The 14687-nt window shown below is 39.1% G+C and overlaps 1 protein-coding gene across 1 annotated transcript; it reads right to left on the bottom strand.

Annotated features, from left to right (window-relative positions):
* Positions 1-322: 322 nt before the first annotated feature.
* On the bottom strand, positions 323-14397 carry LOC129185274 (metalloreductase STEAP4-like). Its single transcript, XM_054782099.1, has 9 exons — positions 14167-14397; positions 13978-14085; positions 12899-12969; positions 11394-11478; positions 4430-4708; positions 4140-4234; positions 3912-4065; positions 3678-3848; positions 323-589 (listed from the first exon to the last, which is right to left on the bottom strand). The coding sequence occupies exons 1-9, from the start codon at positions 14395-14397 to the stop codon at positions 323-325; spliced, it is 1461 nt and encodes a 486-aa protein (XP_054638074.1).
* Positions 14398-14687: the final 290 nt, after the last annotated feature.

Below are 14687 nucleotides of genomic sequence, written 5' to 3'. Positions count from 1 at the left end.
TGTATGGCATCAGGGGATATTTGTCTATTTTTGACACGTTTGGAGAAACATAAAAACTCTCAAATCTCAGGAAAAAGAGACATTTATATCCTGGAAGGCCTGCGTGTTTTGCTGCCTTATCTTGCTCCCTACTGCACACATGAGAGGAGGCGGGGCCTGTTCAAAGGGCACAGTCATACTCTACCTGGCCCAAATTACCAGTTTATCTACCCTTAGAATGCATGTGCAAAACTAATCAACGTCACTCATAAAGAAAGTTGATTAAAGTCTGTTTTCTTTCCATCGACAAATCTGCTCCGTTCGCCTCGGATGACGCCAGAGGTCACAGGTTGGTCGCCTTGATGTCCCCCGTCTCCTCCCTCGACGATTGGCTCCGCTCCCAGCCCTGCCGAATGCGGGTGAGCGTGCGATCCACACACGGCAGCAGGAGAAGCATTTTGAGCACCAGCACCACGGAGGGCACCACCAGACACAGCATGTAGCCCGGGGGGGTGTACCACTTGTACGTAGAGGGGCGGAGGAATTTATTCCAGCCGTAAATGTAACCGTGTGCTGTGCATATGAGCAGGGTTACGTGGCCTAGTTTAGACTGCGGAGGATAAAAAAGATGCATTGGATTAAAACAAAAACACACTTTGCATAACATTCTATTCACAAAAGTGAGTACTGTACACCCCTCATATGTTTCATGACTAATTCTCAAGAGATAAGACTAGTTAGATATACTTTAGAGTAGTCAGTGTACACCTTGCATAGCAGTATAAAAAATGAGTCAACAGACTGTCATTATTGTCAAAATGTGTCTTCCCTACTATCAAACAAGGTGGCGGTATCATCCATGGTCCAGGGCGGGTGCCGAGGAGCTGCGGTTCATTGAGGGACACATGAATTCCAATGTACTGTGACATCGTGAAGCAGAGCTCGATCCTTTCCCTTGGGAAACTGCTGCACCAAACACACCTCCAAGATGACAAGCGCCTTGCTGAGGAAGCTGAAGGTGAAAGTGATGGAGGACCCAAATGAGCACCTGTGGGGCGTCCTCAAGCAAAAGGATGGAGGAGGAGCGCAACATCCTCCAGTGATGGAGGAGTGGAAGAGGATTCCAGTAACAACCTGTGCAGCTCTGGTGAGTTCCATGCGCAAGATGATTAAGGCATCGCTATATAACAATGATGCTAACACGAAGTTGTCACACCAAGGACGCAAAAAGCGACGTATACTCACTTGTGCTACCAGCTATTTAGACAGCAATGGCTGTGTGTTGACTCATTTTCAGAGACTGCATTGCAAGATGCACACTGACTACTCTTTTTTTTGTGCCGTTATAAAATACAACAACCTCAACAAGAGCATTTTGTGAGTCAAGGAGGAAAAATAAGACTTAAAAATGACACGTTACGTGGGGCGAATGTGGCTTTGAGCAAACATGATGTGTTTTCATAGATGGATAAAAGTACTCTCCCGCTGACTTCATGAATAGAAATTGTCACATTAAGTTGAACAGTGGAAAAATGATCTTAACCCTTTGTTTTCTTCTTCACAGCTGTTGCAGAATAATTGGTGGCGAAGCCCAAGTGTCCTGTGCTGTTTGGCTGTTAATCACTCAGTCGTGTGCGTCTTGCGCGCCATGCTCTCGCGCAGCAAGCACATGTAATTGTAGCACAGTTGCGTCCTCAGGTGATCATAATGATTTTATTTTAATCACAATTGAGAGCAACAAACATATTTGAATGATGGATATTAAAATGCGGCGCGTTCCCTTGTTGGCAACTATGATCACAACAATAATCTGTGCAAATCGATCTCAGTGGTGTCGTCTTATCTTCTCAAAGGATCAATTATCTTGACCCCTATCACAGAGCGCCTTTCCCCATTGCTCCATCTGTGCACATGACCTTTACACACACGGACCTGTGACCTGTATTAGCAAATCTGGGGGTGGGGGTATTACACCTGCTATCATAATTCAGTTTAATGAATAACTTAACATTTAAAATGCTGAGCTAAAAGTAGCCAAGGCATTCATTGTGTGCTGTGTTAGGGAGTTAGTTAACTAGGCTCTGGGGAGCAAAGAGCCCGTGACGCATTGCTTTTACAGCACTTTCAAAACTCTGATGATAAGAAAAACTTGGTAAGTTTAATTGCAGATGATCAAAAAGGCCATTAAAGGAGATTTTGCTGATAGTAAGCGCAGGATGAGAACAATGGCACTGGGGCGCACAAGACTAAAACGACTTCTCTTTTTTTGTTTTTCTATTTTAGTCACACCGCAGGCTCTTTTATTTATTATTTTTCCAAATTACAAGATCATCACGTTTATATCTGCCTTTTTGTGATGCGTGTCGCAGTCATAGTTGTGACGCCTGATAAATTAACGCTTATAAAAATGAACAGGGCACTTATGACAAAACGATTACTGCACTACTAAATACTATTATAAACATACTTAAGACCATTCTTTGTCTATTACTTGTTATTTTATCTTAATAAACTTTGCATTTGGTGTTTTAAAAGGCACGTATATATACAATGAATTCCGATTATTATTATCATCATTATAATTACTTTTTTTTTGTTACTATTACTGTTGCCCTACATTGGGTGGTCGGGTATATTTGGTAGCCTGCAGAACCATGTGATTTCTCCCAGAAAAAAATGGATACATATAATTATATATAGGTATATCGTTATTATAAATGCAAATATAATGCATATGATTAGTTTATTTATATACAAAGTTGTTGTAAAAAGTCTAATATGCTATAAACATTTTACAAGGTTGAAGTATTTCAATAAATATCTAAACGTATGGTTCATTTTTGATTTTATTTATGTCTTACCCGCGTGTTATGAACACCCACAAAGTGTGCTTAACATATTTATTTGACCACCTGTCATTAAATCAATATATTTGTTTTATTTATTTATAAAGCATTTATTCAAAACTAAATTCTACTTTATTTTTTTGGAAAATAACAAACCAAAATAAGTAAATGGTCATTTATCACACGATAACCAAAAACCATATTTATATTTACAGTATATAGTAGATCGCCTCCTTTTGCCATTATAACACAGGTAAATGAATATAATTTGAAGTAGTAATGTGCTCAGTTTATGTGAAAATTCATGGATAGTAAACATAATTACAGTATGAGCTTCTACATAGTGGTGTCGGCCTATTAACCGTGACAGAAACATCAAAACAATATTTTGGTAATTACCAATTATGTTAATTTGTGGTGATTACATTTATAAGTACTGCAAGCAACCACATTTGGTTACTACAAGGCTATGTCCGCAGGCTAACCCCAGCTAAAACAAAACAAATTGTAGAGGATTTCTATGAAAACAAAGGAACGGCTACATAAAAGCTGCCTTTGAAAGAAAAAGCAGGAGGCCTAGTTAAATGTCCGCTTCACAATGCTGATCAAATGCTCCAAGCCTGCTTTGTATTATATGTGATGACCAGCTAACGAATTAACCTAACCTTAAAAATGGCTCGTGTAATGGTCAGTTTTGGTGCTTTTATTATACCAGGGTGGACCGTTTCTATGAAATGTTTTTTTTTTTTTGTCACAGTCCAATGACAAGCATGTATCTCCATATTTGGCCTAGAAGATAAAAAGACACTCCATCCCTACGTGAACACAAAGGATGTGCATGTGTGCTCTGACCTGAATGAAGGTGAACTCCCTCCAGCTGAGCAAACCTCCCACAGAGGGCAACGACGTTAGGCCTAGCAGGACATAGAGGAAGAACCCCAGGATGCCCAGGACGTAGAAGGAGTCAGTCCCCCATGCTTCTGTGTCATTAAAGTCAAACGGGGTGGTTTTGTTGTTCTTCATCTGCGAGGAGAAGAGTTCTTAGCTTTTTGGGAACATGTATGGGTCAGCTGCTGAAAAGAGTACCTCGTCCACCACACGGGAGATGAGTTTATGCCTGACAGCGTAGCGAATCGGAATGATGAACGTATAGATTGCGTGGAGGAAAGCAAAACCCAGTGCAACCAGACCCATCTGCTTCCTGCACAGCATCCAGCGGTCCAGCCAGTTAGGGAATCGCCTGCATGGATAAGTTAGATTTGGCGTCGTCTGTGCGCATTCTGAAGCTTGTTTGGTGGGCTTTGAGATGATTACCTGTACTTAGTTCCTCTGTATAGCTGAAAGAAGGCGGCAATAACACCAGGCAGGTAACACAACGACAACATGACAAGCGAAACGATGGGAAAGACCTGAAAGATGGGGGAAGAAAAAACACATTTTTTAAATAGTTGAATGGGTATCTTCTGGCTGAAAATGACACAAGACCGTGTCAAATGATGTAAGAAGTTGGGTTATATATTAGTAAAGCTAAACAAATCAAAATCAAAACATAAAAGCAGATGTTGGTAGGACATTTCCTCCATAAATGGTCAGCAAATCTTCACCTTGTTGGCCAGGGACACCATGATTCTGTAGGAAATGTTTTTCCCTTGCTCCACATAGGCGTAGATGACGTCTCTGATGAGCAGGTAGAAGAAGAAGAATGCGGCGAGGCCGATGGCAATTCGGAGGGGCAGTCTCCACTCTGGGAACAGCTGCAGGGGGAAGTCTTCCAGTTCCCTGGCTGCAGACAGAGACCCCCTGTCCAAAACTGTGAGACCCATCTTGGTGGCCACCTCTGCTACAGCCTGCTTTGCCTCTGCACTGTTCCCACACAGGTAGACCTGGATGGACAATTATTAACCAATTTAAGAAGGTTTATAAAATAGACTAAACGAGTAATAATCACCTCTATTTTAAATTAAAAAAATGTTAAAAGAAATGCAATTTTTTTCTCAACAGATTAAAACAGTTAATACCTTGTCTGTGACAAGCTTCAGTCCAAATACTGCATGGAACAATAATTACAACACGCTTAAAACACCCTCTAAACAGCAATATTCAGAGCAGCCAGTTTTGTGGTCACTGCACACGCTGCTCCCCTCAAGCCGTCAAATGAGATGTGGCCCTTCAATAGACAAGTGCATGAGTTGCAAATCGCAATACAACCCCAGAAAATTACAGCCCGAGTTGTATTTTAAAACCAGAGGGAAAAAGACGTAGCTTCCCTAACAGGAACGGCTAATGATCGGAAATAAAATGAATCCACTTTGCTCATTCGCTGGGTGGAAGGTGATATATTTGATGTGTGACTATCTGTGCATCCAACAACACAGCAGCTTTTGGTCTTAACATGACAGTGGGTCCGTGTCATCACTTGCAAGAAAAGAAAATGGTGGATATTCACCAAAATAGCAGCAAGAGAGATTTTCTGACATAGGCAGCTCACAAAAAAAACCTTGTTGTAATTTCACACCTGATGGTTGGGCATGCAATACAGAGATCCAAATATGTGTATCCAAGAAATTAAAAAAGCGATTTTTCATATGTTCCCTTAAATGTTTTAAAATACAATTCTCAAAATAATTTGTTTTTCACAAATGTCATGCTTAATAAGCTTCGTCAATAAATATCAGAACTAGAAATGTGTGATGCATAGAGATGACCCACATATTGTACACTTTCTCATTCCAATTAAAGCATTAGCATCCAAAGTTGTCTGCGGGGGCCATCTGCGGCCCGTGACAGTTTTTTTTGTTGGCCCTCGGCAAATTCAAGAAATATAATTGACCAAGAAAAAAAGCAAGAGCAAAAATGAAAAAAGAGGAGTAATTTTAAGAATAACGTCAAAATATTGGGAGAATAAAGTCATAATGCAATTTAATTGTAATTTTACAATAATAAATTTGTAAAAAAAAAAAAAAAATGAAGCATAATGTTGAAATATTTTAAAAAATAATAATTTTGAGAAGCAAAAAAAACAAAGAATAAAATAAAATAAAATTTTTGGAAAATTTGGCTGGGAAAAAGTTATAATATTATGAGAAAAAAATGACGAGAGCAAATTGATGAATTTGCAAAACAAAAACAAAAAACAACAGCAAAAAGTGGAAAAACAAGCAAACAATTATAATGTAAACAGAAAAAGTTCACAGCAAAGCAGGCAGTTTTTCTTTTCTTTTTAGCATAGCTACATGAGTTGGTCATCAAATTGGCCCCGGCATCCTTTGATTATTTAGTTTGTGGCCCTCTGTGGAATAACTTTGGACACCCATGAATTAGAGTGTAGTTCTACCTAGTAGGGAACATTACATTACATACATTACACTTTAACCAACCCTTCAACCAACCCATTAGAAATCGCAGGTCATTATATATAAAATTAGTCGCGGTGTCATCTTACTAAGAATACTAAACTCAACACTGAAAAGTTATACCAGACAAATATACAAACATGTACCAACATGAGTTAAAAATGAAAAAAAACAACTCTTATAAAATCTTCCTTTAAAGTTTTCCAAGAATGCATTGCATCTGAACAACGCTTTCATTAGGGCACTGCAATGACGTCAGCCTCCCTCTGGACCCTGGGCTCCTCTGGCTCCCTCTAATGGACAGGGGCAGTATTGCAGCACCATCCATCTTTTTTCTATGCTGCTTATCCTCCAATGAAATTTTTTGCTCAATGCTTTGTTTTTTTCATTTTCATGTTTGTTTATTTATTAGGTATACCTTTTGAGTATTAAGTTGCTGTGTGATGAGTTTAGTGTTTTTGTGAGATGACACAGTCAAAACCTCCTGCAATTTCTAATGGGTTGACAAGCTCGTCATTAGTTTTTTTTATAGTTCATGATTGGCTCCTGTCAAATGAAGAACTGCCTGGTCCTCATGGACTTGTGCGCACCACAACATGCCATTGACACGTGCGGCTTATACAAATCAGTTTTTTTATCTAAATTGAGTGGGTGCGGCTTATACATCGGAATTTACAATAAATGTCTCATCTTTCGTTATTTCACACCAACATAGTAGAAAATAAAGTGTTTACATCCTGTGGCACTCAAACACTCTGATGTTTTACTGCTGCTGATTAATGAAACGATTGCAGTTGGATGAGTCACAAGGGCATGACAGTACCACTGGCATCATAGCTCATGTGCAGAAATGTTCTTGGACTTTTTTTCCCCCTTAAGTTGGGGAGGTGTAAAACATTTGATACAGTACACTACACGCGCCACTCAATCACTAATCCCATTTCTAGATCTCACCTTATTGCTGAAGCTTATTACCACTCTTGCCGCTCGGTGATAAGGCGATTAAGATGTTGAGAGATGAAAGGGGAAAGTGTGTGTGTGTAAGGGATGGGGAGGGGGGTTCGAGAGCTGGTGGAGGATAGAGGGAGAGGCCTGCAGTTTGACAGGCGAGTCAACTGAGCAGTTTTCCCCCAGGTGTGTGTAAGTGGACCGGGCAGCCAGCCATGTCTCCTTACATTACTGCAACATAACAGCAGGGGACAGCCGGCAGACTAAATCTCCAACTGAATGTAAATGTGACAGAACCACAAAGAGAGAGAGGGAGAGAGAAAGGGAGCACCACTCTGGGTCCAATCACACTGCTGGTCGTGGGAATTGCCTATGTTCTTACCGAAACAATGCCAAGTCAAATAGAGGCTGGTGTTGTTCAAACTTATCATGTGGCATGTTTGTTTTTCATAAACATAAGCCTTTCGTTTCTGACGAGAGTCGGCGAAAGGCGTGTGGAGTTTGGATGTTCTCCCCGTGCGTGTGTGGGTTTTCTCTTTTAAGCGGCATAAAAAATCAATGAATGAAAAGGAAAGTCAGATACATTCGGTGAATTTGGAAAAAGACTCACCTCTGAAGCACCAGTAAGAGGGAGTACACAATTTATTTGACATGTTTTACTTATTTTTTTAATTGAACATTAACAATGTTAAAAGCATGATGCATGAGGTCCTGTCTTCCTGTCTTCTCCACTTCCTTTAAATACCTCACGTCCATCATTGACTGATCAGAATGTGTAGTATTATTTTACTTTGGTCTTATTATACAGCAGTGTACCTTATTTTTGCACTTGTAAAACACACAAGTATATTAAAAACTGCAATTTTGTCTTGCCTACTTCCTTAAAACCCTCCTGCGCCAAAAGGTGTTTATTTTGTATTTTTGTTTTCATTTGTGGTATGATGCAGTAGATTTGTATGCCTGTCTGACAGCTAAGAATGTTCAAATGTGACTTAAAACCTTTCATAACAGTTCAATGGTTCATAAAGGTGATGTCATGAATGTCTATAGTATGTTCCTTTAGTAGCTGCCACATACAGAAATCCCTTGTTTATTGTGGTTAATTGGTTTCAGAATTAATTAAACAGTGAATTTTCGTGAAGTACGATTCCTTATTTATAAATTATATTTTTCAGTAGGTACAGCATAAAAAACTGTTTACGACCTTCTAAATACAGTTTTCAACATTATCAGAGTCCTCTTGACATGAAATACCACCCCTATAGTCACCTTTACATTCATATTACTCAATATAGAAGAGATAATAAATGTAAATAAGCCATGAGTTGAGGTTCAGCTTGCCGTGGGTTACGGCCGCAACAGTAGGCGGTGTTTTTATTAAGAATTTTTATTACAAATTATTGTACCTGTTGTGAGGTAATTCAAACCTGCAATAAAATGCTGTTGTTCTGGCGATCAGGTCTTGTGTGTCTCACTGAACATTACTGACTAGTGTAGACTTCTACATCAACATTTTTGAATGTGTCTTTTGAACGTTTTATATTTGTACTTTAGTTCCTTTAGCCAGTTTTATGCCTGAAAATGTTTAATTTCGGCACAAAATATGTAACATTTGCTTAAATATGCATATGTTTTGACTAATAATAGGTCGTATTCAACCATTATTTATTAATATATTCTTGAAAAACACTGATAGAGTGAAGTCACATAATTTGAACAGCAAAATGGCGAGGGACGAAAGTGCAGTATATGGGCCTTTTGGGTTTTATGATGGCAACAGTTTCACCCTGGAATTCTCCTCATTTTTCCACGGTGTAGTCTCTAATTGTATACTAATGTTCTCACTATATACAATCGTCCCTCGCCACATCGTGCTTTAAACATCGCTCAATCACTCTATGGCGTTTATTTTTCAAAAATGAATTAATTAATAAATGATGGCGGTCTTGTGGTTGGTTGACTATGGTCTATTATTAGCCAAAAATATTGAAATACAAGTTATATGTAGTAGTCTGTTCACTATGTAATGTTACATTGATGAGACGTGACATTATATTACATTGTCTTCACACTGCACATAGTCAGCCATGGCATGTCCGACAAAATAGGGTGAAAAAAAGTTCTCCCCTTTCATGTGGAAGTGGTAAGTTTTTTTCCCCACTCTGTTTCACACACTTTCTTAATTTTAGAATAAACAAATTGGAGAGGCTAGCTAGTTAGCTCGGTATCTTGCTATGCTACCGGCAGCCAGTGGTCCCATAGCCTGCACAATGCGGTGTAAACGAAGAATAACAGAAGTGTAAAGGTGAGTATAAGGTAATGCCCACCCCTAATTTCTGAAGTGTCTGAGCATACACTCAAATGACCTGAGTGTAAGCCGCCTGCCTCACTCCGCCCGCTCTCGGGCTCGAACACAGGACCTTCGCAATGGGAGGCAAGAGCGCTGACTACACGGCCAAAAACCCGGAGTGTTGACTGCGATTTAATGCAGCTCTTAAGGCAGAGGGAGTGAGGTTTTACCACCGTACACTTGCGCAGCCTCACAGGCTGGCATCCGTTACATAAGCATTCCTTGGACTTCCCTGAGCGCCATGAGACGTGTACACTGTGTGTGTCACACACGTTCAAAACCTGAGAACTTGAGATAGTCCAACTTCCATTCTGTTGTATTTTGTATGTGTGGGTTGTACCTTTCTTTATTCTCAACCTCAGACAAAAAGAGTCGTGGAACTATCTCATACAATTAACGATCTGAATCTTGTAGAAAACCACTGGTTTATAATTTCATTTTCCATTTCTTTTTTTGTTTATCATTTATTCTGTAATTATAATACTTTAATTTCCTTATTTGACCTTCACTTTCTGTTTTGCAGCCTGTCCCGGCGTTATTTCATCCTGGAAATTTACTTGAAATTTATGTCAAATGCGTTGCATATGCTTACTTTTGTCTAAACTTTTTTTTTAACTGTCAACCAATCTTTCGGTTCCTTCAGCAACACAAACTCAGCATAACACTTCCTGTATCCAATAGGTTTAGCCATCAAAATAACAGCACGCTTACGCCACACATTCAGTCCACACTCTTCACTCGATAAACTGCTACTTTGGCCAATGAGAGTGTTCGTCATTGGCATATGTTCTTACCGCTTCTTCTGGCCTGTCAGCCACTGAGTTGCATTGCAAAATGGTGCAGAATAAAGTGTCATGTGTTTATTTCATTTATAGGCTGGATTTCATTTTGTGTGCTGCATGGATTTACTGTGCGCTGACAACAGCAGAACAGTGCACAATTACACACGCATGCGGCTTAGAAGGAACATTGCTATAGGGGTGTTATTTCATGTCTATAGGGCTCTAATAATGATAAAAATTGTACTTACTTAATTGTTTTTTGTGCTATAACTACAAAAATATTCAGTTTATTAATATGGAATCATACTTTGTGGAAATTCACTTATTGCTGTTGGGTCTGGAGCCAATTGATCGCGATATAGCTCGTCTCCCTTGCTCAGCTGTTTGAGTGCTCGCGGCTGTGCTGTGTGTGTAACACCTCGCTGCCCCTTCTCGTCAGTGACGACACATACGTACCAAACATTTTGACCAAGAATATGTGACTTTTCCAGAAAAATAGACGACATTAAGAGCCAGCTCTTGTCGTTCCTTTCAAAGAGCTGGCTCTAGGAGCCGGATCGTTCACGAACGATCTATCACTAGATACCAGTATTCAGTTGTTTTCAATGAAAGTAGAGCACTGCAGTGGTATGAGCATGTGAAAGGGTGTGTGTGTGTGTGTGGTGTGTGGATTGTTTGTGTTGAAGAGGATTTGAGGCAGATTCAGGTTTGGTCTCCAGAGGTTCCCCGCATGTTTGTGTTTCCCTTTGTAGCTGCGAAGCGGAAACTCCAATAAACACTGGTCTTTCAACTTTGTAACATTATAAAGTGTGTTAGCTTGTGTGTTTTTACAAGTACTGCCCTCATTTCTTTCACACTGATATGGAAACATGGAAAAATCAATAACATGCACCACACAACACTGACGGAATCAATTCCGCCTTACACCCGAGCTGGCCTGTTCTGCTATTTTTGACTGACTTCAAGAGGATTTTTAGGCCTCATGAAAAGAGATGATATTGGAACACAGCGACCATTTAATATGATGTTCTCATATCTTTCAAGGGGCTGTGTTACAAAGCCCCTGGTGCCACGCTGTTTTTACCAGCCTGGTTCTGCTCACATTTTAACTTATTTTTCCCTTCTCCCCTCTCACCTGTTTTCCTGTCAGAAGACCATTCTGCAGAGCCCAGGCAGAGAGAGTGTTAAGACCTTTCACCACAGTGGCTCCAGGGACCAGTCTGGAGAACACACAGCAAAGACTTCAGCTGACACTCCTCTCAAAAAGAGAAACGGGGGGTAAAAAACAGAACTAGAGGGGTCTGAATGTCACAAATCAATGTCTCCACTGCAACTAAAACTATACTCAGCGGGCTGTCCTACTGCTAAAAAAGGTGGTTTTATTTCTTTAGGATGCAGTGGGTGCCTTTTGATGTCTCGCATTCTGTGGGCTTTCAGAACACTTCCCCCCCAAAAATATGCTTTTCTTCAAGAAAGAGCTGCCAGCGTTTGACCCAGATATTCAGCACAGAAAAGACATGATAGTAATAAAAAAAAAAAAGGAATCTAGAATGTCATGAAAGAGTATTAGGGTTTCACTAAGAGAAAAAAACGGAATAAAGTCAACATCATAAAAAGTTGTACTACGAAAAAAAAGCATATTTTTCAGGAAAAAAGAAAAAAATTGACAGTAAAGTTGTAATAGAGTATAACAAAAAAGGCATAATACTGTATTAGAAGGAAAAAAATAAATTTTACATGAATAAAGTCATATTCTTACAATAATAAATAAATTAAAAGGGCAACATTTTTCCAAAAATAATGTCATAAAGTAATGTGGAGAAAGTCATAAAAGAAAAACATGTAAAAAAAAAAAAAACACGTAATTTTCCTAAATTAAAGTCATAATATAGTGAGGAAAAACTAATATTTTATGAGCATACAGTTTAAAGCATAAAGTGATTTTATTAAAATAAATCTCAATGTTATGAGAAAAATCTTTCGCAGAATAAAGTCATAGTTTTATGAACATAAAAGTATCTGTATGAGGTTTAATGTGACAGTTCCTGAGAAAGAACTACATGGACCAAAATTGCATCCAGGTTCTTGTGAGCATGTCCATATTCACTTAGTGTGCAAGATTTTAACGTTTTTCAATGACTTATAATGATATTTGTCTTTTTAAAATTTTATTCTTGCACTTTTATTTTTCTAGACGAGCTTGCAACACTTCTCTGATGTTGTTATTGTTGTATTCAGCTTGTACTTCGTGGTTGTTTTATTGTTTTGTCTTATGTATTGTATTGCCTTTTTGACATCGTGGCCAGGGGACTACAGATGAAAAATGGCCTCTTGGCTAATTCTGGCTTTTTAAACTCATGTATTAGCATGTGTTTTATGAAATTGCATTGCCCCTTACAAATAAATTAATGTAATCTAATGTTATAATATAATTCGAATTTGAATAAAAAGTAAATATAATGAAGAAATACAAATAAAACTAAATATTCTATTATTGGTGAACCATAAAGGATTAAACTTTCTTTTTGTGGCTGCGGCGGTAAGAAATACACATTAGAGGGAATACCTTCATTTGTCAGACAATATTTAAATATTGTTATGAAATTTTCCTCTGTAATATTTCACTTGCCAGTCTGTTACCTCTGCAAGTAGACAGCGTTGGCTTCTGGGTAGATGCCTTTCTTCAGGTTGTTACTGAGGTCCACCAACACCTGCAATCAACACATCAGCAAAAAACGCACGGATTCAAGATTCAAGATTCAAGATTCAAGAGTTTTATTGTCATATGGTAGGTATACTATGCAATAAAATTCTAGTTCTGTTCATTCTCTCAAAAAAAGAAAGAAACAAAAACAGAAGAAAATGAATAAGAACAAAAGAAACATCAATACCAATAAATTAAGCAACATCAACAGCAGAGACATGAATACCAATAAATAAATAAATAGTGTTATGAGTGTGTGCGTGTGTTGACGGATGAGACATCACAACTTTTCTTGACGTAACGGATAAGCAGTTTTATCAGAACCTGTCTCTTTTTAGAGTAATAGCATCCTTTAATATGGTGCATGCTATTGTCAAACACTTCCCAAAGGCTATTCCCTTTTCCCTTAACCTCAATATCACCATTAGCCTCAGTTCAGCCCTACATATTCCCACACAGGTGCTATATACAGTATAGGCCTTATGTTTATAGGTAAATAAAGTATGCAACAGAATAGCGTACTGACTTTAATCACCCTTATCTATCTATCTATCTTAAAACATTACATTTTCATCATTTCATATGTGGCTTAGATATTCACACATGCATAGTACATTATGCTGTCACAGGACATTTTATTAGTATTATATGTAATACGCTTGTATAAATATCAATTTATTATATTTATTTAAATAAATTGTGTTGCCTCTCATGTAGCTGCTCGGGGTAAGCATAATATTGGAAACGCCTGTGAGTAAGCTGCAACATAATGCAAACTGCAAACATATTTTTAATGGATACGTGTGTGACACTGGTATCATTTTTGATAAAGCTCTTGCACTGAATCTCATTAGACACGTACCTAATATTGTGGAATGTACATTATGTATCCTGAATGATTAACAGTAAAGAGGCAGCACTCTAATCATAGTCGTTTATGTAAAATTAAAGTATGCTGCGTCGCCACTAACTCAATATTAGGTGTATTGCACCATTAGAGAGAACATCCATTTACCTTCCCTTCCAGATAAGGCGTCAGTGTCTCCACAAATGTGTAATGTTCTCTGTGAACACAAATGAAGATGAGCCGCGCTGCCTTGGCCGCCGCCTCATGGCTCATCACCTGCACGACACAAACAACCATGATTTAGTTGCACAAACATCCATTCTTGCTGATCGCTGCTGAGCACCTCATGAGTCTTACTTGAGCTCCTTCTGGCAAAGGGCCGCAGCTGTGAGGTCTGCGACTGCCGTACACCACCCTGCAGCCCGTCTGCAGCAAGCGCAGGCCCAGGGAGCGGGCCAAATCTCCTGTCCCAAAGATGCACAGCGGCTCCTGTTCAGGGTATGCGACCTCCGCACCTCCTCCTCCCAGAGGATGGAGGGTCAGGCCCTCTGGCTTGGCCTCCTCTGATATACCACTTGTCACGGTCATGTTCATGATGGTTAGTGCTCTCTCCTGTGTTGTTATATAGCGCTGGAGTCTAACCTCGACCTGCTACTCCCTCCTTGTCATGCAATGTACAACAACATGTGACATCCAACCATAGTATATTATAGCATGAAGATAAAGCATCAATCAAGAGATGTTTGTGACACCGCTAATCTTCCTTCACGTGTGTGTGTGTGAGAGTGTGTGAGATAATGTAATGTGACTCACCACTCCGCCCCACAACTTGTGTGTGTTTATGTTTTTATTGACGCTTACACAACAAGACTGGTTGA

The sequence above is a fragment of the Dunckerocampus dactyliophorus genome, chromosome 7, assembly GCF_027744805.1.
Source record: "Dunckerocampus dactyliophorus isolate RoL2022-P2 chromosome 7, RoL_Ddac_1.1, whole genome shotgun sequence".
NCBI classification, from domain to species: domain Eukaryota; kingdom Metazoa; phylum Chordata; class Actinopteri; order Syngnathiformes; family Syngnathidae; genus Dunckerocampus; species Dunckerocampus dactyliophorus.
Note: the sequence above shows the minus strand (reverse complement) of the source record. Positions and strands in the feature narration are given on the sequence as shown.

Bases quoted from the DNA above. Each gene is read 5' to 3' on its own strand.
- LOC129185274 (XM_054782099.1), bottom strand. From the start codon at position 14,397: ATGACCGTGACAAGTGGTATATCAGAGGAGGCCAAGCCAGAGGGCCTG. The intron at 14,086-14,166 runs GTAAGACTCATG...TGTGTCGTGCAG, and splicing joins CTTTGCCAGAAGGAGCTCAA to GTGATGAGCCATGAGGCGGC. The intron at 3,849-3,911 runs GTACTCTTTTCA...TTCTCCTCGCAG, and splicing joins TCTCCCGTGTGGTGGACGAG to ATGAAGAACAACAAAACCAC.